This window comes from Chiloscyllium punctatum, chromosome 15 (genome assembly GCF_047496795.1).
Source record: "Chiloscyllium punctatum isolate Juve2018m chromosome 15, sChiPun1.3, whole genome shotgun sequence".
NCBI classification, from domain to species: domain Eukaryota; kingdom Metazoa; phylum Chordata; class Chondrichthyes; order Orectolobiformes; family Hemiscylliidae; genus Chiloscyllium; species Chiloscyllium punctatum.
In genome coordinates this window covers 69826311-69849952 of record NC_092753.1, presented here as the reverse complement: position 1 = coordinate 69849952, position 23642 = coordinate 69826311, and the positions used below count along the sequence as shown (strand labels likewise).

Below are 23642 nucleotides of genomic sequence, written 5' to 3'. Positions count from 1 at the left end.
AGAGACTGGGCCTCCACTGCCCTCTGGGGCAGAGCATTCCACACAGCTACCACTCTCTGGGTGAAGAAGTTTCTCCTCATCTCTGTCCTAAATGGTCTACCCCGTATTTTTAAGCTGTGTCCTCTGATTTGGCACTCACCCATCAGCGGTAACATGCTTCCTGCCTCCACAGTGTCCAATCCTTTAATAATCTTATATGTCTCAATCCGATCCCCTCTCAGTCTTCTAAACTCAAGGGTATACAAGCCCAGTTGCTCCAGTCTTTCAGTCTTTCAACTCTTTTATTAGTTTTCCCAAAATAACAATAAGTAGTTCATTTATTTTAAAACATTATGCAAATCCTTTTATTCAGCAGTCATGGCAACCAAAGATTTTACTGACAGTTAAGCAACAATTCCAGTTTTACTGCATTATACAAAAGTATTTTCTGACGCAATGTTCAGTTTAACAAGACTGCATAGTTTTTTTTGTAATTTAATAATTCTGCATGAAAGCTTACAGCCAGACAAGACAGATATCTTACAACCCAAAACAAAAAAAAAGCTCTTGATTGCACGTTTAAATTATTTTTCCCTAATAAACTTCTGGAATGACTCTGGGTGTGTTTTTCAGAAACAGCAATCACTCTTTCAGTGGTCTAATAGGCGCAATTTGAAAATACTCTTATTTTTAAAGTCACACTTACATACATAGTATGATTAACAGAGGCACGTGACTTGACTATGAAGGTACAGACATGCATAAATCAATAAATGTATAAACCTATTTTATATGCACATTAATTTACATTTATTACATTTCAGGTTCATATGCCCACTGAAGGCCTCCTGTTTGACAGAAATGCACTTTCCCTTGTAACCTGGGATTAGTGTTTCCAGGTTTACATTACTCTTCTTCAACTCAAGTCTGCAGTATATCACAAAAGAATGTAAACAATCTTTAGGTGTTTCCAATCATACTCAAGTTAAGCTTTCTCAAGATCACTTCAGCACAAATGGGAATCTTTAAAAATGATGACAGCACATGAAATTGCTGTTTTAATTGATTTTATGGCCAAGACAATAATGGAATCCTTAGTATTCTTAAACCATGAACTGAAGAAATACTTATCCAAAATTTCAATAACCCTAACAAGACAAGTTAAGCTCCCTCTGAATTTGGAAATCCAGCCTTTATTTTCTACTCCCTCAAAGAAACATTGTGCTTATTAAATTTCCTTTTGCTACTTATTCCAAGTCTTGTTGATTCCTTCTAATAGATTTTCTTGTCCACATTTTTATACCCACAATAGTAAATTAATCCATCCATACTCCCTGCCCATTCTTCCCCTAAGAGCAGGTAATGAAAGATCCATTGTTTCCAACCATAGATCTGTTTCTACTTTTTGAAAAATCTGTATGTGTATATGTTGCAATTTACAAATGCTCATCTCCAATATAAGTACTGATAGAAGAATGTTTCCACTGAAGTAATTTATTTGCAGAATGACCTATGCTCAAAATAAGGAAGCAAGAAAGAAAATTGTAAATTGTTTCCAAAATGGGTGAAAGTTTACACTTTGCTGCAGAATGCTACAAGCTCATCTCTTCTCATATAAAGATCAACATGTTCAAAACATCTTCTGGTTGACATCTCAAACATTTCCCCTTTGTTAAATTTAATTATTATTTGGTGAAGATTCCAACCTATACTTATTATGACTGTCGATTATTTATTTCCAACCTCTGCAAGACCATTATCTTGTTATTTGCCTGTAACGCTTTAGCGCTAATCTTAATTGGTGTTGGGTAATCTGCACAGTCAATAATTATTAGGATATGTCCCAAATCATTCAATTTCCTCATGCATTTTCTTCAGCTTCTCCAGTATGAGCAACCTCAACTTCCACAGTCTCCCCAACTTCAGTAAGCTTCTGGCCTTGCTGGTGAAACAGTACATAGTTGACAACCTGCATAATTCCATGGTCCGTTAATGTGGGCAATGCCTCATCTTGGCTTTCAACTCCAACAGCTTCAATAGGTTCTACAGAAGCAACAGCTTCCACCGCCTCCACAGCTTCCACTGCCTCCACAGCCTCCACCGCTTCCACTGCCTCCACCGCTTCTACTGCCTCCACAGCCTCCACAGCTTCCACCGCCTCCACCGCTCCCATTGTTTCTCCAGTGACTATGACAGTTTCAATTTCTTCACCAATTAAATCCGATTTTTCCAATTCGTCTTTCATATCAGCAGCTAAGATTCTAATCGCATGTTCTACCTGTGTCCCCTGATTGTGGAACTGAAGTGTGTCTTTCTCTAGCATTATTTTGCCAGGAACTTGCTCTTTATGAAACTTAGTCATATGCTTGCGCAAGCTACGTGCATCGATGTATGCATCATTACATATTGGGCAGACATAAGGCCGTTCTCCTGTGTGTGTTCTGACATGCCGCTTGAGAGAACGGGCATCTGCCCAGGCTACACCGCAGGTCAAACATTCAAATGGCTTCACTCCTAAATAAAAAAAGAGAAATAATTTATGCAACGCATCAGCTTTACTTAAAATAAAATTTCATTTCCATTTATATTCTGTCGTCCTGAGGAGGACAATTATAATACACAGCAAGGTTCCAAATTTGGTAGTATTGTTTGAGGCAAAAACGTTAGGCATAAGTCAAAGTGAGCGACTATCTTGTGATAAGCAAATTCCATGAATATCCAACTGCACTCTCACAAATGATTTCAAATTGAAAGATACAACTCAATAATTCAATTATTAACTGCATTGTATGTTATAACATTATATGATACAGGCCAAGATTATCGTAGTCTTATACAATATTAGGTTTGCTGCTTATAATTTCATTAGAAGGTAAGTCAATTGAATTGAATCCCCACTTAGGGTAGAGGATAACAACGTAGCCAGAATTCTCATTCTTAATTGTTGGCTTGTGATGGTGCTGGAAAACAATTCCCTACCAAGAGGAAAATTAAAGGTAGAAAAGAAAGACCTTGTTCACTTTCCCAGTAGGTATTGAACTAATTCTATTTTCTTTCCTAAAATTGTAAGAACTCTTCAATAAAGAAACAAAGTTTTTGATATCTATTATCCAGAAAAAGAATATCCATCTGTACTTTAATACAGCAACTTCAGTTCTATACATCTGTAGGTATTCGCAAAGCAGTCAAGTGTTTGCATTGTCAATGCAGAATAGATTATATTAAGAGCAGTGAATACAGAATTCTACATTGAAGTATGTACCTGCACATCACTGCAGGGAATATTTGGGGTCTTCTACAATGAAGAAACAAAAAAGTAAAACAGGTGTTGCATATTCTGACTTGTGTAGAAAATTGAATGGGAAGGGTGTAGAGTGATAGACTGGACCAGTGTTGCAGAGGAACAGTCCTTTTGGCAGGAAAGGGAGTTGAGAGGAATAGGTCTTCAGTGGTGGAATCATGCAGCTGGTGATGGAAATAGAGGATGATGCATTGAATTCAGAGATGAGTGGGGTGGAGGGTGAGAACAAGGTGAATCATTATGATTATATGATGGAGAAGAGGTGGGAATTAGGCCAGACATAGTCAACCACAGTGGAATGGAATTCTTGGTTGATGAAACACATTGACAAATCAGAAGTACTGACACAGATGCATTAGAGAAGGAGAAACTAGGATAATGGAACGTTTGTTCCCTGTGCAGCAAGCTCTCTGTAATCATCTGCCTCAGAAAGAACATCTGTACTCCAAGTCAATTGTATTATTCCAAATTATTTGCAAAAGGAAACAGTAGCTGCAAACAAAATAGGAATAAAGTATTTCAAACATAAAGGATCATACACTTCAACTGAAGTACAATACACTACAAATGATGAAATATCGCTGGATATTCTTAGCCAATTAACCTGCCAAATGAGGATTAAGCCACTTCATTAAGGAAGAGAGGAGCAAAAGGAGGATAGAGGAAATGATCAGCTGAGTAGCAAGGCAAAGTGAAAGGCAAATGTATGTCACGGATTATTTTCCTAAATATTCATCATTTTGAAAATGAGTCATATTATGAGATTTCAACTTTTCCACCACAGTGGTACCTGAAAATCTTAGGAATGTGATAATCAATTTGTCCATGTCAGGCTGAAAAGCAAATTTAAAATCAACATAAAACTTACCCTGATGATTGTTCATATGTCTCCTATATTCTCTAAGTTGGGAAAACTTTTTCCCACAGTGCTCACAGGTACGATCAAGCATCTGCTTGGCTCTGCCCTTTTTGCCATGAGTGGCCTTCTTTACATGTCGCCTGAAAAGTGCCTTCTCAAAGAATTCTTTTCCACAGACGTTACACCTGAAAGTAGAAAATATCAATAGTGTACATACTGCTTCTTTGGTCTCAGATGGTTATCTTCTTCTGTGAGGAAATATTGAAGTGAGCCAGAATTTCTATTTAGTCAAAGAAAGTCACATTTAAACATTTAAAGTCACATCTAATCTTCAATAAATGAGCGGAATTGGAGTAATTCTTTGGACGGTTACTAAGTGTCACTGGACCCGAAATGTTGAGTCTGATTTCTCTCCATAGCTGCTGCCAGACTGGCTGAGCTTTTCCAGCAATTTCCGTTTTTGCTTGAGAATTACCTGTTATCTTGAGCTGACAAGCTAGCACTGCTTCCTCACAACTTCAGGGACCCAGGTTCAATTCTACCCTCTGGTGACTGTGTGAAGTTTGCACATTCTTCCCGTGTCTGCATGGGTTTCCTTCAGCTAAGTGGGTTACCTCTAGCTAGGGGGGGTTACCCATGGTAAATATAGGATTACAGGTATAGGGTATGGGGAGTGAGTCTGGGTGGGATGCTCTTTGGAGAGTCGACGTGGACTCGATGGGCCAAGTTGCCTGCTTCCATACTGTAGGGGCTCTATTCTATGATTAAGTTTAAGACCTGAAATAGAAACACAGCAAATAGGAAAATGTATAGGCCATTTGGCTATTTGAACTCTGCCATTCAACCTAATCATAACTGATTAATCTATCTCAAAATCATACTCCCATTCTCTATTCATGCCCCTCAACACTTTTAGCTAATAAAAATGTCTTTTCTTTCCTAAATTTATTCAATGATTTTGCCTCCACAGCTTTCAGTGGGAGGGAATTCCACCACCCGGAGTGAACAAATGTCTCATCATTCCAAAATGACCTACCACATAATTTGACACAGTGAACTCTTGTTCTGGACCTCCTACCAGGGGAGACATTACCTTGCATCCAGTTTCTCTTGCCCTGCCAGAATAATATACATTTCAATGAGATCCCCTCTCATTCTTCTGAACCCTAGTGAATAAAAGCCCAATTGACTCAATCTCTCCTCATACAACAAACCTGCCATCCCAGGAATCAAGCCTCGTGTACTTTTGCTGCATTCCCTCTTTGGAATATATATCTTTTTTTTAAGGAAAAGAAACCAAAACTGCACACAATACTCCAGAATTGATCTCACCAAGGAGCAGTATTACTGCAGTAAGACTTTCTTGGTCCTGTACTCAAATCCGCTTGCGATGAAGACGAATATATTATTGGCTTTCCAGTTTATTGGCATGCTTGCTTTCAAAGAAATCCAAGTCCCCTTGTACATAAAGCTTTCTCAATCTATCACCATTTAAATAATACATCACTATATTGTTCTGCTTACCGAGTGGACAACTTCACACCCATTCACGTTAGACTGCACTTGTCATGTACTTGCCTACTCAGAGTCAGAGTCGTACAGCACAGAAACAGACCCTTCAGTCCAACTCCTCCATGCTCACCAGAGATTCTACATTAATCTAGTCCAATTTGCTAGCATTTGGCCCATATATCTCTCAACCCCTCCTTTTCATGTATCTATCCAGATGTCTTTTAAATGTTGTAACTGTATCAGCCTCCAACACCTCATCTGGCAGCTCATCCCATATGCGCACCATCCTCTGCATGGAAAAGTTGCCCCTTTGGTCCCTTTCAAATCTTACCCCTCTCACCTATGCCCTCTAGTTTTGAAATACCCTACTCTGGGGAAAAAAACCTTGGAAATTCACCCCATCCATGCCCCTCATGATTTCACAAACTTCCATAAGGTCACCCCTCTGTCTTCAATAATGCACTGACCAATAAAGGTAAGCATACTAAACATCAACTTCACTACCCTGTCTACCTGTGACTCCACCTTCAAGGAACTATGAACCTATTCCACAAGGTCTCTTTGTTCGACAACGCTCCCCAGGACCCTACCATTAAATCCTGCCCTGATTTGCCTTACCAAAATGCAACACATCACATTTATCTAAATTAAACTCTGCCTGCCATTCCTCTACCTAGCTGATCAAGGTCCCGTTGCATTCTGATGTAATCTTCTTCACTGTTTACTACCCCACCATTTTGGTGTCATCAGCAAATCTACTTACCATCCTCCTATATTCACATTTAAATCATTTATCACTTAACTTGTCTCAATTGCCCCGAAACATCTTTACATTCTTCCTACCACTCATACCCTCACTTAACTTCATGTCATCAATAAATTTGGAAATATTACAATTTATTCCCAAATCCTTGTTATAGATTATGAATAGCTGGGCACAAATGCTGATCCTTGCAGTACTGCACTTACCATTGTGAATAAATTCCTCACTCTGTTTCCTGTGTGCTAACGGATTCTCAATCCAAGCTAGTATATTGTCAACATGTAGTTTGATTTTGCACAATTTACCAAAATCTTTCCGAAAATACAAACATACCACATCCACTAGTTTGCCCACATCTATTCTATTATATTTAAATCAAGCCAGTTTATTGCTTAACACTCCCAAGTAGCAAATCAGAGATATTGAAAGCACACAGTCTTCACAAAAGCTGTATATAGTTTCTTCCCAGTGGTACTTGGTTTTATTCAATGCTTTATTAGATGTTTGATGAAAAAGAAAAAGAAAATCAAACTTCTGGCCTCCATGCATGCCACTTCAAATATCTCAACAAAATTAAATAAAGAATTACTTATGCTGGAGATGTGAAAAACAAGAACAGGATTTGCTGGAGAAACTCAGCATGCTCAGCAATATCTGTGAAGAAGAAAACAGAGTTAACATGGAGTCCACTGTTTCTCCTTCAGAACTGGTATCCAAATTGCATGATATCTGCTATATAAATGTTCAGTGCTATTGTTTGAGCAAAAAGATTGGGGATGCAAATATAGTGCAGTTTCTTTTACATTCCTTCCTTATCTTATCTAAAACTTACCTGGGTACCAAATGGTAAGTAAACTTAAATCAAATTAATTAATGCCTGGAAGGGTTTTAAACAGACATGCAACCAGGCAAATAGAAATTAAATTGAATTCAACAATATTCCTTTCAAGACCAATTCAGTTTTCCCAAGAAATGGCTGCTTATCTAAACAGTCTCAAAAAATAACTTGACAAAATACAGAAGTGGAATGTGTACATAACTACCGAATGACTAGAAACAGTGCGTGTGTTTTGTCTGTAAAAAAAAATCAACACAAATAACAATAGCTTGATGAGAACCTGAGATTTTAAATAATGAATCACTAAGATATTGTGGGATGACTTAGGAATTATTTAACACTAAAAATCCTACTCCTTAAATTCAACTCTCAGAATAATGTTTAAAATTCTAATTAATATTCTGTTCAACACTAAATTAAATTATGATGAGGTATTGAAATTTACAGCCAGGAAAAGATTCAGGTTAAGTGATCACAGCAACAGTGATAGTGCTAAAATTGGCCCTCATAATCAGAGTTCAGAAAACTGGAAAAAGAATATGCTGCTCACTCAACCAGAAATAACAATATACATGTCTTCTCAATTGATTTTTTTGAACTTGCTTCCAATTTTTATTTTTGACAACCAAAACCAAACACGATTTTATTAACCACTGGGGATACTGAATGGACTTAAAACATTTTTGGGATGAAGATTATTTTTCCTGGAGAAGAATCACTTACTTATATGGCTCTGTAACAGAGTGTGCTTTTACATGAGAATACCAGTCTTTCTTCCAGCTATAGCACTTCCCACAGATCTGGCACTGAAATGGCTTCACCCCGAGGTGCTTATACAAGTGTTGCTGCAGATCCCGTGCTTCATAAAAACTTCGTTCACATCTACCAAAGAAAGAGAACTTGTCATAAGTCTTTTCTTATTAGACTTTGCACAAATTAGTACTGTCAGCTGTTTAAGCTATTGCATGTGAATCTAATTTCAATCATTTTCAAAGTCAAAATATTTAATCAGATCTAGATCTGCATGACTACAACCTGACTATGACCAGGCTGAAGAGTTAAATGGAAAAAATACAATTGAACCCAGAATTTACACATAGTATTGCTTGGTCCAACATAATCAGATGTCAGTGGCAACAAAAACAAAACTTACAGAAATCATTGAACATTAGGTGCACAAGAATTGAAGGGCTTTTACAGACTAGTGAGTCTCACATCAGTGGTAGGGAAATCATTTGAGAAAATTCTGAAGAAGAGAATTTATTTGATCAATGACAGTCAGCATAGCTTTTTCAGAGGGAGGTCAGGACAAACAAATATAATTGAAATTTTTGAAGCGGTGATTAGGTGTATAGATACAGTTGATAGTTTACATTGATTTCAACAAAGCCTTGGACAAAATCTCACATGGGAGACTGAGAAAGAAAATAGAAGCATATGGAATCCAGGGTAATTTGGGAAGTTGGATTCAAAATTGGCTTCATAGTGGTCAACAGAGGGTGGTGGGAGAAGTGTAACTGGAGGCCTGTGTCAATTTGCATACCACAAGGATCAGTGTTGGTCCCTTAATGTTTGTGATATATATATATATAATATATATATAGGCGTGATGATATGTTTGCAGATGACATTAAGATTGGTAAAAGTCATGAAGGTAGACACGAAACAGCATTAATATAGACAAGTCCCCAGATCAGGATAGGATCTAGCCCAAGTTACTGAGGGAAGTAAGGAAATAGCTGAGGCTTTAACAGATATCTTTGCAGCATCCTTGAATATGGGTGAGGTCCCCTTGTTTAAGAAGGGTAGCAGAGATACTTCAGGTAATTATAGACCAGTGAGCCTGATGTCAGTGGTAGGGAAGCTGCTGGAGACGATACTGAGGGATAGGGTCTATTTCCATTTGGAAGGAAATATGCTTATAGTAATGGGCAGCAGGGTTTTGTGCAGGAAAGGTTATGTCTTACAAACCTAATAGAATTCTTTGAGGAGGTGACAAAGTTGATTGATAGGGGAAGAGCTGTACATGTCATATACATGGACTTCAGTAAGGCGTTTGATAAGGTTCCCCATGGTAGGCTGATGAAGAAGGTGAAGTCACATGGGGTCCAGGTGTTCTAGCTAGAAGAATAGAGAACTGGCTGGGCAACAGGAAACAAGAGAGAAGTAGTGGAAGGGAGTTTCTCAAAATGGAGACCTTGACCAGTGATGTTCCACAGGGATCCGTGCTAGAACCACTGTTGTTTGTGATATATATAAAAATGATTTCGAGGAAGGTATCGGTTGCCTGAGTAGCAAGTTTGCAGATGACACCAAGATTGGTGGAGTAGCAGATAGTGAAGGGGAATGTCAAAGAATACAGCAGAATATAGATACAATGGAAAGTTTAGATTAGATTCCCTACAGTATGTGGCCCAACAAGTCCACATCGACCCTCTGAAGAGTAACCCACCCAGACCCACTTCCTTCTGACTAATACACGTAACACTATGGGCAATTTAGCACCAATTCACCTGACCTGCACATCTTTCGAGTGCGGGAGGAAACCCACACAGACATGGGGAAAATGTGAAAACTCCGCACAGACAGCTGGAATCAAACCAGAGGTCCTGGTGCTGTGAGGCAGCAGTGCTAACCACTGTGCCATCGTGCCGCCCCTAAGTTGCCAGCCGAAATGGTAGAGGCAGGATGGATCGTGTCATTTATGATGTATCTAGTTTGGCAGAGAAATGGCAGATGAGACTTCAATCCAGGCAAATGCGAGGTGATGCATTTTGGAAGATCCAATTCAAGAGCTAACGATACAGTAAATGGAAAAATCCTGGGGAAAATTGACATACAGAGACATCTAGGTATTCGGGTCCATTGTTCCCTGAAGGTAGCAATGCAGGTCAGTAAAGTGTCCAAGATGGCATACAGCCATGCTTTCCTTCATTGGACAGGGTATTGAGTCCAAGAGTTGATAGGTCACGTTACAGTTGTATAGGACTTTGGTTCGGCCGCATTTGGAATACTGCATACAGTTCTGGTCGCCACATTACCAAAAGGATGTGGATGCTTTGGAGAGGGTGCTGAGGAGGTTCACCAGGGTGTTGCCTGATATGGAGGGCGCTAGCTATGAAGATAGGTTGAATAGTTTAGGATTATTTTCATTAGAAAGAAGGTGGTTGAGGGGGAACCTGATTGAGGTCTACAAAATCATGACAGGTATAGACAGGGTGGATAGCAAAAAGCTTTTTCTCAAGTGCGAACTCAATTACATGGGGTCACAAGTTCAAAGTGAAAGGGGAAAGGTTTAGGGGGAGATATGCGTGGAAGGTTCTTTATGCAGGGGGTGGTAGGGGCCTAGAACGCATTACCAGTGGAGGTGGTAGAGGCAGGAATGATAGCATTATTTAAGATGTATCTAGATACATGAATGGGCAGGAAGCAAAGGGATACAGCTCTTTAGATAATAGGCAGCAGGTTTAGATGGAGGATCTGGATTGGCGCAGGTTGAGGGCTGAAGGGCTTGTTCCTGTGCTGTAATTTTCTGTGTGTTGACTGAGTGATTAGTAGTGAGGTCTTAAGTTTTAGGAATATCCCACCCTGAGCCTACAGGGCGGCACGGTGGCACAGTGGTTAGCAATGCTGCCTCACAGCGCCAGAGACCCGGATTCAATTCCCGCCTCAAGCGACTGACTGTGTGGAGTTTGCACATTCTCCCCGTGTCTGCGTGGGTTTCCTCCGGCTGCTCCGGTTTCCTCCCACAGTCCAAAGATGTGCAGGTCAGGTGAATTGGCCATGCTAAATTGCCCGTAGTACTAGGTAAGGGGTAGATGTAGATGTAGGGGTATGGGTGGGTTGCGCTTCGGCGGGGCGGTGTGGACTTGTTGGGCCGAAGGGCCTGTTTCCACACTGTAAGTAATCTAATCTAATCTAATCTACAGCATTTCTCCCCCGCAACCTATTTCCATAACCCATACTTATCCTGGTTAAGCCAACTAGCCTGCACATACCTGGACAATGTGGGCAATTTTGGGCAGCATGGTGGCTCAGTGGTTACCACTGCTACCTCAGTTCCAGAGGCCTGGATATAATTCCAACCTCAGATCTCTGCCTGTGTGAAGTTTGTACATTCTCTCCACGTCTGGGTGGGTTTCCTCTGGGTGCTCCAGTTTCCTCCCATGATCTAAACATATATGTACTGGTTATATCGAATGGGTGTGCTAAATTGTTCACAGTGCGCAGGGAGAGTTTTTTTTTGGGGGGGGGGGAGGAGGGGGAAGGGCTGCTTTTTTGAGGGGTGCTATGGACTCAATGGGCCGAATGGCTTGCTTCCACACTGTAGTGATTCCATGATTCTATGACTTTAGCATGAAAACTCCTCCTAACCTGCACATTTTTCAACTTTTACTCAGAGGGTGGTGGGAAGGTGGAATGCACTATCTTGGAGTGCAGCAGATTTAGGAAACCTGAATATTTAAAAAAAGAACTGGATGAGTACTTAAAGTCTCATGTTCAAGGTGATGGGCCATGTACTGGAAACTGGGATTCATGTAGATAGTCAGCACAGGTTTGATGGTCAAAAAGGGCCTCTTTTGTGCTGTATTACCCAATGATGCTAAGAATTCAAGCAAAGATGCACTTGGATTGTAATTCTTGAGGTTCAGAACACCTCAAATCTAAAATTGGATTAGTATAAAGCCAGGCCTGAGGTCACGCTTGCCTAATTTTCACAAAGTAACAATTAAATACTGTATAACCGATCATTTTGCAGGGCAAATTCACCATTACACACATTAAAAGGTATTGTACTTGATCAGTAATGTGAATGGCATCATCTGCACTTTATAAGTCCATTCAACAGAACGAAAACAGGTAGTTTCTCTGAACGTGAATTGAACAAATTATCCCAGCCATGAAAGCAAAAGTCAGCTCTATAGAAATGCAAGTTGTAACTAGTGGTTGCTGGCCAGTGAAGAGCAACTATGTTAAACAAATTTATTGTTTAAGTGCAAATATTACACATTAAATATTTGTGTCAAGTGTTATACATTCAAGTCTTCAGACTTTTTATTCCAGTCAATGTGGAACTTCTTGGTATTCATTTTTTTCTAATATACTTTCAATTGCATAACAAGTATATTTTAAAAATTCATTTTTCCAACTTACTGGGTGCATTGAAAGTTTCTGACTTCTGGCTTTGGCAAATGTCTTTTTAAGTGCTTGCTAAGACCAGAGGCGCGCTTGAAACATTTTCCACAAGTTGAACAGAGGTATTTAGATTCACCTGAAATAATTAAAACAACATACCTTGCAAAACTTAAAGAATGCCTTTAAAACACAAATCTACAAATGTTATAAATGAATACATCGACACAAACATAAAACATATTTAATCAAATGTTTATGGAACATCTTTCAGTTTTCTAAGAAAGTGATTAAGAGGATAGGAAAATCAAGGATAAATACTTATCATTCAAATATTTTCCTAGTTTTGTTCTACCACATTTATGCAGTATTTTAAATGAAATGTTCCAAATAAAGAAAATAGAAACAAGCCACAAAGGGGGTTTTAACTGGAGATTGACTGAGATAGGATGGAAGTAGTCAGGAGTAGATAATCCTCATGAAGGACAGGACATAGGGTTGCAAGTTCAGATTGAGGTTGCAGTCTGGTTTAATGAGGCAATTAGCAGGAAACGTGATGGGAGTCAACAGCAAAAAGTGTTGAAAACAAAAAGCAAATTACTGTGGATGCTGGAGTCTGAAACCAAAAAAGAGAAAATGCTGGAAAATCTCAGCAAGTCTGGCAGCATCTGTAAGGAGAGAAAAGAGCTGATGTTTTGAGTCTAACTGACCCTTTGTCAAAGCTGAAAGTGTTGAGTTGATTTTGTAGAAGAGCAAAATGTCAGCTTCAGTCTTCCCAATCTCAAAACCTCTCCATTTCCCTCTTCCTCCAAAATCTCATTAAAGTTCAACTTTGCGACCATGGAGAGTTCAAGAAGCAGAATGGAATACAATCAACTTACCTGTAAAGGTGAACACCTGAACAAGCGAGTGCTGTCAAGGAACACATGTAGATGAGGAAGTGGTGGGGGTAGGGATCCTTGACACACTTAGAAGAAAATTATGCAAAGGTGGGAAGGGAATCTGTTCCATAAAGTGCAGGACAGGAATTAGAGGACAATGATGCAATCAACTATGTTGAAGCCGGATAAAGGTAATTCATTACTGGTCCACAACAACAGATCCATACAACTTCTTTAACATAGTAAATCACTCAAGACGCTTCACAGGAGTGGTAGCAAATAAGCCCTCTGCGTGCGTTTCCCGGTGCTCCGGTTCCTCCCACAGTGCAAAGGCGTGCAGGTCAGGTGGATTGGCCATGCTAAAATTGTCCATTTAGTATCTAGGTGGATTAGCCACAGGAAATACAATGTTACAGGGATAGAGGAGGGATTGTGTCAGGGTGGAATGCTCTTTAGAGGGTCAGGGTGGACTCGATGACTGAATTGCCTGCTTTTGCACTGTAGGGATCCCATGATTCGATGAAAATTGTTTACTGAGCCATATAACTAGATATTAAGGTATATGAGCAAAGGCTTGGTTGAATAGGTAAGGAGCCTCTAAGAAAAATGTAGAGGTGGGTTTAGGGAGAAAATTTCAGAGTTCTGTGCCAAATGGATTCCTTCTATATAATAAATGTTTCTATGTTATAGGAACATAGGAACAGGAATTAGCCCCTTGAGCCTGTTCTGCCATTCAATGACATCATGGCTGATCTGTGACTTAACTCCATATACCTGCCTTTAGCCAATATCCTTCAATGCATTAGCTTAAAAAAAGAAATCTCAGATTTAAAAGTAATAACTGACCTACCATCAACTGCCATTTGTGGAAGACAGTTCCAAATATCTATCATCCTTTGTGTGTGCAAATGTTTTCTAACATCTCTCTTGCACAGTCTAAAAATTAAGACCAGACCATACTCCCTAATTCCAGAGTCCTAAATCCGTGGAAATAATTTATCTATATTTATCCTGTCTTCTTCTGATAATATTTTGAAGACTTTGATCAGATCACCCCTTAACCTTCTAAATTCTAGTGTATACAGACCAATTTATATAATTTCCTCAGATAACTTAACCCCTGATATCAAGATGTTCTTGCAAACCTATCCTGAATTCCTTCCAAGGCCAATATATTCTTCCTAAGGTGTACTAGCACCCAGATCTACTCAAAATACTCCAAGTGGAGTCGAACCAGGATTTCTTGTTCGTGTCACTCTGAGACCGGAGTGTTACTGGCGAAATTACACTGGGACAGGAAAAAAGAAATTGCTTATTCCGCAACATCTATCAACTGTAAACTGTTATGTATTTCAGCTTTATTACCTTACCTGTGTGAACGCTGTTGTGCTCCTGAAGACTGCGCTTTGTAGCAAACGATTTTTCACACACTTCACAACTGAATTCCCTTTTACCTTCATGATGAGCCATGTGTAGTCTTAAGCTATGTTTATAGCCAAACGTCTTTCCACATATCTACAGAAAGGAGAACGTAAAAATACTAGTATATTTATGTCTGTTTCACAACATAATATGCTGCAATTAGGTCCTGAAAACAGTGACTGGGTTACCACCAAATGGGTATTGCACACTTTCTGGCATTTCATTTAACCAACCATTATTTATATTTCAGAAAACATCTCTGGGACATATGCACTAAACAACCCCACTGCCCTGTGGTCGAACACTTCAACTCACCCTCCCACTCCGCTAAGAATATGCAGGTCCTCGGGCCTCTACTGCCAGATTCTAGCCACCAACGTCTGGAGGAGGAATACCTCATCTTCTGCCTTCGGACCCTCCAACCACATGGGATCAAAGTTAATTTCACCGGTATTCTCATTTCCCCTCCCAGATTCAACCTTCCAATGTGGCACTGCCTTCTTGAACTGTCCTACCTGTCCATCTTCATTCCCACATTTCCATGCCACCCTCTGCTCCAACCTATCACCATCATCCTCCACCTTCATCTACCTATTGCATTCCGAGGTACATTCCCCCTAGCCCCACCCCTCTCCCATTTATCTCTCAGCCTCCCCCACATTCCTGAAGAACAGTTTATGCTTGAAACGTTGACCCTCCTGCTCCTTGGATGCTGCCTGACTGGCTGTGCTTTTCCACCACTGCATTTTTCGACAACCATTATTTACACTCAGGTCAAACCGGATCCTATTCTCACCCAATGGCTGTATTGATCACTGTACAGTAATCAGAAGAGGAATCCTGATATTTTTTCCTTCCATTACACAGTGGTGCTATGGCCAAATATAATAGTTTTACTTGATTCTCAGCTGAGACCATATAACCAATAGAGACCAGAAATCAAACTAGGATTGGAGAAATATTGTGTTATACATATGGATAGAAAGGGAGGCAAGAGAGGAGGGGTGAGTGGCATTTTTGATAAGGGATAGCATTACAGCTGTGCTGAGGGAGGATATTCCCGGAAATACATCCAGAGACGTTACTTGGGTGGAACTGAGAAAGAAGAAAGGGATGATCACCTTATTGGGATTGTATTATAGACCCCCAAATAGTCAGAGGGAAATTGAGAAACAAACCTGTAAGGAGATTGGGCCGAAGGGCCTGTTTCCACACTGTAAGTAATCTAATCTAATCTAATCTCAGCTATCTATAAGAATAATTGGGTAGTAATGGTAGGGGATTTTAACTTTCCAAATGTAGACTGGGATTGCCATAGTGTTAAAGGTTTAGATGGAGAGGAATTTGTTAAGTGTGTACAAGGCAATTTTCTGATTCAGTATGTGGATGTACCTACTAGAGAAGGTACAAAACTTGACCTACTCTTGGGAAATAAGGCAGGGCAGGTGACTGAGGTGGCAGTGGGGGAGCACTTTGGGGCCAGCAACCATGATTCTATTTGTTTTAAAATAGTGATGGAAAAGGATAGACCAGATCGAAAAGTTGAAGTCCTAAATTGGAGAAAGGCCAATTTTGATGGTATTAGGCAAGAACTTTTGAAAGCTGATTGGGGGCAGATGTTCGCAGGTAAAGGGACGGCTGGAAGGGAAGCCTTCAGGAAGGAGATAAAAAGAATCCAGAGAAAGTATATTCCTGTCAGGGTGAAAGGAAAGGCTGGTAGGTATAAGGAATGCTGGATGACTAAAGAAATTGAGGGTTTGGTTAAGAAAAAGAAGGAAGCATATTCAGGTATAGACAGGATAGATCGAGTGAATCCTTAGAAGAGTATAAAGGAAGTAGGAGTATACTTAAGAGGGAAATGAGGAGGGCAAAAAGGGGACATGAGATAGCTTTGGCAAATAAAATTAAGGAGAATCCAAAGGGTTTTTAAAAATATATTAGGGACAAAAGGGAAACTAGGGAGAGAATAGGGCCCCTCAAAGATCAGCAAGGTGGCATTTGTGTGGAGCCATTACACAGTTGAGATACTAAATGAATGTTTTGCAGCAGTATTTAATGTGGAAAAGGATATGGAAGATATAGACTGTAGGGAAATAGATGGTGACATCTTGCAAAATGTCCAGATTACAGAGGAGGAAGTGCTGGATGTCTCGAAACGGGTAAAGGTGGATAAATCCCCAGGACCTGATCAGGTGTACCCAAGAACTCTGTGGGAAGCCAGAGAAGTGACTGCTGGGCCTCTTGCTGAGATATTTGTATCATTGGTAGTCACATCGGTGAAGTGCTGGAAGACTGGAGGTTGGCAAATGTGGTGCCACTGTTTGAGAAGGGCGGTAAATACAAGCCAGGGAACTATAGACCGGTGAGCCTGACCTTGGTGGTGGGCAAGTTAGTTGGAGGGAATCCTGAGGGACAGGATGTACATGTATTTGGAAAGGCAAGGACTGATTAGGGATAGTCAACATGGCTTTGTGCATGGGAAATCATGAATCACAAACTTGATTGAGTTTTTTAAAGAAGTAACAAAGAGGATTGATGAGGACAGAGCAGTAGATGTGATCTATATGGACTCCAGTAAGGCGTTCGACAAGGTTCCCCATGGGAGACTGATTAGCAAGGTTAGATCTCATGCAATACAGGGAGAACTAGCCATTTGGATACAGAACTGGCTCAAAGGTAAAAGACAGAGGGTGGTGATGGTGGAGGGTTCTTTTTTCAGACTGGAGGCCTGTGACCAGTGGAGTGCCACAAGGATTCGGTGCTAGGTTCTCTACTTTTTGTTATTTATGTAAATGATTTGGATGTGAGCATAAGAGGTACAGTTAGTAAGTTTGCAGATGGCACCAAAATTGGAAGTGTAGTGGACAGCGAAGAGGGTTACCTCAGATTACAACAGGATCTGGACAAGATGGGCCAATGCACTGAGAAGTGGCAGATGGAGTTTAATTCAGATAAATGCGAGGTGCTGCATTTTGGGAAAGCAAATCTTAGCAGGACTTTTACACTTAATGGTAAGATCCAAGGGAGTGTTGCTGAACAAAGAGACCATGGAGTGCAGGTTCATAGCTCCTTGAAAATTTAAGAAAGTTACATATTCCTTTTTTGAAGGATGAAGTAATTAATAATATTTATATATTCCATTTGTATTACTACTGTGATAACTTCAGTTAAATATACATAGCATCTCATGGAGACGATGCTATAATTAAAAGAGAAAGCATGGTGAAAGATATTGCAGTGATGTCCCACATGGGAGAGAAGGTAAAGAGTCCAGGGATCCAAGGAATTTTGGCGAATTGAATCCAGTATGGAAACAAAGGGTAATGGTCGAGGGATGTCATGTGACTGGAAGCCTGTGTCCAGTGGGGTTCTCAGGGATCAATGCTGGCGCTCTAGGTGTTTGTGGTATAAATAAATGATAAAGGTTTGAATTAGGAAGGTTGATTAGCAAGTGTGTGGGTAATACAAAACTGATGGGAGTGGTAAATAGTGAGGAAGATAGCCTCAGACTACAAGAGGATACAAACAGGCTAGGCAGATGTCTAATCGATGGCATATGGAATTCAATCCATGTTAGTGCGAAATGATGCGCTTAGAGTCACAGAGCACAGAAACAGACCCTTTGGTCCAACTTGTGCATGCCAACCATACATCTCAATCTGACCTAGCCATTTGTCAGCATTTGGCACATATTCCTCTAAACTCTTCCTTTTCATATATCCATCCAGATGCCTTTTAAATGTTGTAATTGTACCCATCGCCACCACATGCTCTGGCAACTCGTTCCATACATACACCACCTTCTGCACGAAAAATCTGCCCATTGATCCCTTTTAAGTTTTTCCCCTCTCACATTGAACTCATGCCCTCTAGTTTTGGACTCCACTATCCTCGGAAAAAGGCCTTGGCTATTTACCCTATCCATGGCCCTCTTGATTTTATAAACCTCTAAGATCATCCCTGGGTCTCTGACACTCCAAAGAAAAAAGCACCAGCCTATTTAGCCTCTCCCTATAACGTAAACCCTCCAGCACTGGCACCATCCATGTAAGTCATTTCTGTACCCTCCCAAGTTTAACAACATTCTTCTATAAGGATGACCAGAATTGTATGCAGCATTCTAAAAGTGGCCTCACTTGAGCAGGACAAACAAGACAAGGGATGACATGATGAATAGCAAGACCATGGGAAGCATCAAGGAACAAATAGACCTTGGTGTGCATGCCTACCAGTCACTTCAGGTTACAAGAGAGATAGATAAAGTGTCTAAAGTTTGGGAGAAGATTTGTAGCTCGGGTGCTCGTTGTTGTGGTTCTGTTCGCCGAGCTGGGAATTTGTGTTGCAGATGTTTCGTCCCCGGTCTAGGTGACATCCTCAGTGCTTGGGAGCCTCCTGTGAAGCGCTTCTATGACGTTTCCTCCGGCATTTATAGTGGTTTGTAGCTGCCGCTTCCGGTTGTCAGTTCCAACTGTCCGCTGCAGTGGCCGGTATATTGGGTCCAGGTCGATGTGCTTATTGATTGAATCTGTGGATGAGTGCCATGCCTCTAGGAATTCCCTGGCTGTTCTCTGTTTGGCTTGTCCTATAATAGTATTGTTGTCCCAGTCGAACTCATGTTGCTTGTCATCTGAGTGTGTGGCTAGACATGATGGTAGAGAACACCGAATGGAGAATTCACCACAAAGGTATACAGGAAAGCCACATACACAGACTAAGTCCTAAACTATGAAAGCAACCACCCCAACACGCACAAAAGAAGTTGCATCAAGACACTGTTCAAAAGGGCCACAACACACTGCAGTACACCAGAACTGCAAAAAGAGGAAGAACAACATCTATACAATGTATTCGCCAAAAACAGATACCCCCGCAATTTCATCAACAGATGCCTAAGGGAAAGACAACGGAATGAGGACATGCCACAACCCAAAGGACTAGCCACACTACCATACATCAAAAACATTTCCGAACTGACAGCCAGACTACTGCAACCACTAGGACTCATAACAGCACAGAAACCAACAGCCACTCTCAGACAACAACTCACCAGGACGAAGGACCCGATACCCAGCATGAGCAAAACCAATGTAGTCTACAAAGTCCCATGCAAGGACTGCACAAAACACTACATAGGACAAACAGGCTAACGATCCGCATCCATGAACACCAACTAGCCACGAAACAACATGACCAGCTATCCTTAGTAGATTAGATTAGATTAGATTACTTAGATTAGATTACTTACAGTGTGGAAACAGGCCCTTCGGCCCAACAAGTCCACACCGACCCGCCAAAGCGCAACCCACCCATTCCCCTACATCTACCCCTTTACCTAACACTATGCGCAATTTAGCATAGCCAATTCACCTGATCTGCACTTCTTTGGACTGTGGGAGGAAACCGGGGCACCCGGAGGAAACTCACGCAGACACGGGGAGAATGTGCAAACTCCACACAAGTCAGTCGCCTGAGTCGGGAATTGAACCCGGGTCTCTGGCGCTGTGAGGCAGCAGTGCTAACCACTGTGCCACCGTGCCGCCCACACACTCAACAAGCAACATGAGTTCGACTGGGACAACACTACTATTATAGGACAAGTCAAACAGAGAACAGCCAGGGCATTCCTAGAGGCATGGCACTCATCCACAGATTCAATCAATAAGCACATCGACGTGGACCCAATATACCGGCCACTGCAGCGGACAGCTGGAACTGACAACCGGAAGCGGCAGCTACAAATCACTATAAATGCTGGAGGAAACATCACAGAAGCGCTTCACAGGAGGCTCCCAAGCACTGAGCATCCTAGACAGGGGACGAAACATCTGCAACACAAATTCCCAGCTCGGCGAACAGAGACACAATAAAATGTCTAAGACGGCATATGGGATATCTGTCTTTATTAGCCAAGCCACAGACTTTAAGAGCAGAAAGGTGATCCTGGAACTGTATAACATGTTAGTTAGGCCACAGCTAAAATACTTATGCAGTTCAGGAATTCACTTTATTCACAGGAAGGATGTGATAGCGATTTACCAGGATATTGTTCAGGCTGGAGAGCTGTAATTATGAAGAGAGATCAGATACACTGCAGTTGTTTTCACTGGAGTCAAGTCAAAAAGCAGGGCGCTGGAAAAGCACAGCAGGTTAGGCAGCATCCGCGGAGCAGCAGAGTCAACATTCTGGGCATAAGCCCTTCAGATTACTGATGAATGGCTTACGCCCAAAACATCGACGCTCCTGCTCCTCAGATGCTACCTGACCTGCTGTGCTTTTCCACCACCATACTTTTCAACTCTATCTCTCCAGCATCTGCAGTCTTCTCTTCCTTGGAGTAAAGGAGACTGATATGATAGAGATGCATAAACTTATGAGGGATATAAATTGGGTAGACAGGAAGTAACTTTGCTCCCTTGGTAGAGGGATCAATGACCAGGGGAATAGATTTAAGGTCAGAGGTAGGAAGTTTGGAAGGAATGTGAGGAAATCTTTTTCACTCAGAGGATGGTGGAATCTGGAACTTATTCCTTGTAATTGTGCTGGTGGTATTTAGATGTGCACTTGCAGTGCCAAGGAATATAAGGCTATATGCCAAGTGCTAGAAAATAGTACAAGAAGAGTGAGTTGCTCGTTTTTGACCGACGCAGATTTCATGAGCTGAGGGCCTTTTTCTACGCTGTAGACCTATGTGCCAATGAATTTGTGTCATTGGAACTAGGGTAGTCATGCCTGTAATTATATTTTAAGTTTAACGTACTTCCATTATTCACCCGATATGTGGCATAAATAGTGTATATAATAAGTTGAAAGATATCAGTATGATGACAGTAATGAGACATTAGAATTCATGGAATAAATAAATATTACAGTAAATAATTATAAATATTTCAAAGCATACTAAAGCTCGTCATATAAATAGGTGCAACATATATTCTTACTTTGTCAGAACAGAGTTTTTGTAATGCAAAATGATATTCTGCATGCAGCAGAATCACTGACCTCAGGAATTACTTTTCTGTCAACAGAATAATTTTTTTGTAGTTTTGCAGCATCTCTACTAACAGTAATTAGAGATAATAATTTAACATTACACAAATTTATTCAGTTGTGAATAAATTCATTGTTTACTGAGAAGGATATTCAATTAGAAAAAGCCATGGTAAAACGATCCATTCTAATTACACAAGGGAGCTCAAATCAATAGTTAAGCTGACTACTAACAAAATTGAGAAGCTCAGTGGCATAGTTACTGGGCCAGCAGTGAACACGTTAACTGTTTGTAATTTGAAATTAGTCCCTGGTTTCATGCCTCTCTCATTTCTTTTTCTCGACAATACCTATAATATGCATTTATATAATACTTTTAACAAAGAAGAATATCTAACCACATCTGAAAACTTAACTTTAAAACACAGCTAAATCACAATGAATTCTCACCTTGCACATATGTGGCTTCACACCTGTGTGTTTAAGCATATGAAGTCGTAAGTTATAGGGTTTGGGTAATGTTTTTCCACATATATCACAGATAAACTGTCGTTTTGTCCTTCCTCCAGGACTCTCATCTATTTGCTCATTGTTCCGTTTGTGTCGTAGAAGATGAGACAGCAGAGAGGCTTTGTAAAGGAACTCCTTCTCACAGAGCTAAACCATGGGGAAAATAATGAACCAAGATTACTGTCATTGTAAAGACTTGAAGGGGAGTGCAAGTTTCACCGTTTGCCCAAATGTTACTGTTCAAGGGTCATATTGCAGCTGTACAGGACATTGGTTAGGCCATTAGAGTCATAGACACGTACAGCACAGAAACAGATCCTTCGGTCCAACTTGTCCATGCCAACCAGATATCCTAAATTAATCTAGTCCCATTTGCCAGCATGTGGCCCATATCCCTCTAAACTATTCCCAGTCATGTACCCATCCAGAAGCTTTTTAAATGGTGCAATTGTATCAGCTTCCACCACTTCCTCTGGCAGCTTATTCCATACACACACTACCCTCTGTGTGAAAACGTGGCCCCTGGTCCCTTTTAAAAATTTCCCCTCTCACTCCAAACCTATTCCCTAGGGAGTTCCAGACTCCCTAACTCCAGGGAAAAGTCCTCGACTATTTACCAAATCCATGCCCCTCATGACTTTAAAAATCTCTGTAAGATCACCCTTCAGCCTCTGACACTCCAGGGAAAACAGCTCCAGCCTATTCATCCTCCTCCCATAGCTCAAGTTATCTAACCCTAGCAACATCCTTGTAAATCTTTTCTGAACTCTTTAAAGTTTCACAATATCCATCCTATAGCAGGGAGACCAGAATTGCACACAATATTCCAAAAGTAGCTGAACCAATGTCCTGTACAGCCGTAACATGACCTCCCAACTCCTGTACTCAATGCTCTGACCAATAAAGGAAAACATACTCAACACCTCCTTCATAATCCTATTTAAATTAGACTCAATTTTCAAGAAACTATGAACCTGCATTCAAAGGTCTCTTTGTTCAGCAACACTCCCTTGGACCTTACCATTAAGTGTAAAAGTCCTGCTAAGATTTGCTTTCCCAAAATTCAGCACCTCACACTTATCTGAATTAAACTCCATCTGCCACTTCCCAGCCTGTTGGCACATCTGATCAAGATCCTGTTGTAATTTGAGGTAACCCTCTTCGCTGTCCACTACACCTCCAATTTTGGTGTCATCTGCAAACTTACTAACTCTACCTCTTATGTTCGCATCTAAATCATTTATACAAGTGACAAAAAGTAGTGAACCCAGCACTGATCCTTGTGGCACTCTATTGGTCACATGCCTCCAGTCTGAAAAACCACCCTCCACCACCACCCTCTGTCTTTTGCCCTCCTGATTTCTCTCTTAAGTATACTTTTGGAATACTGTGTGCAGTTCTGGTCTCCTATCGGAAGGGTGTTGTGAAACTTGAAAGGATTCAGAAAAGATTTACAA

The 23642-nt window shown here is 40.7% G+C and overlaps 1 protein-coding gene across 2 annotated transcripts in view; it reads right to left on the bottom strand.

Moving 5' to 3' along the window:
• Window positions 1-258: 258 nt before the first annotated feature.
• Window positions 259-23642, bottom strand: part of zbtb11 (zinc finger and BTB domain containing 11) — a 38513-nt gene continuing 15129 nt past the window's right edge. Inside the window, exons 6-11 of one of the 2 annotated variants that reach the window (XM_072585399.1) lie at window positions 22126-22332; window positions 14637-14781; window positions 12407-12524; window positions 7976-8134; window positions 4149-4324; window positions 259-2493 (exon numbers count right to left, since the gene is read on the bottom strand). In XM_072585399.1, coding sequence (XP_072441500.1) covers window positions 1841-2493; window positions 4149-4324; window positions 7976-8134; window positions 12407-12524; window positions 14637-14781; window positions 22126-22332 — 1458 coding nt within the window. In that variant the 3' untranslated portion in view covers window positions 259-1840. The remainder of the gene's footprint in view (window positions 2494-4148; window positions 4325-7975; window positions 8135-12406; window positions 12525-14636; window positions 14782-22125; window positions 22333-23642) is intronic. The other variant, XM_072585401.1, reaches the window with a different exon arrangement.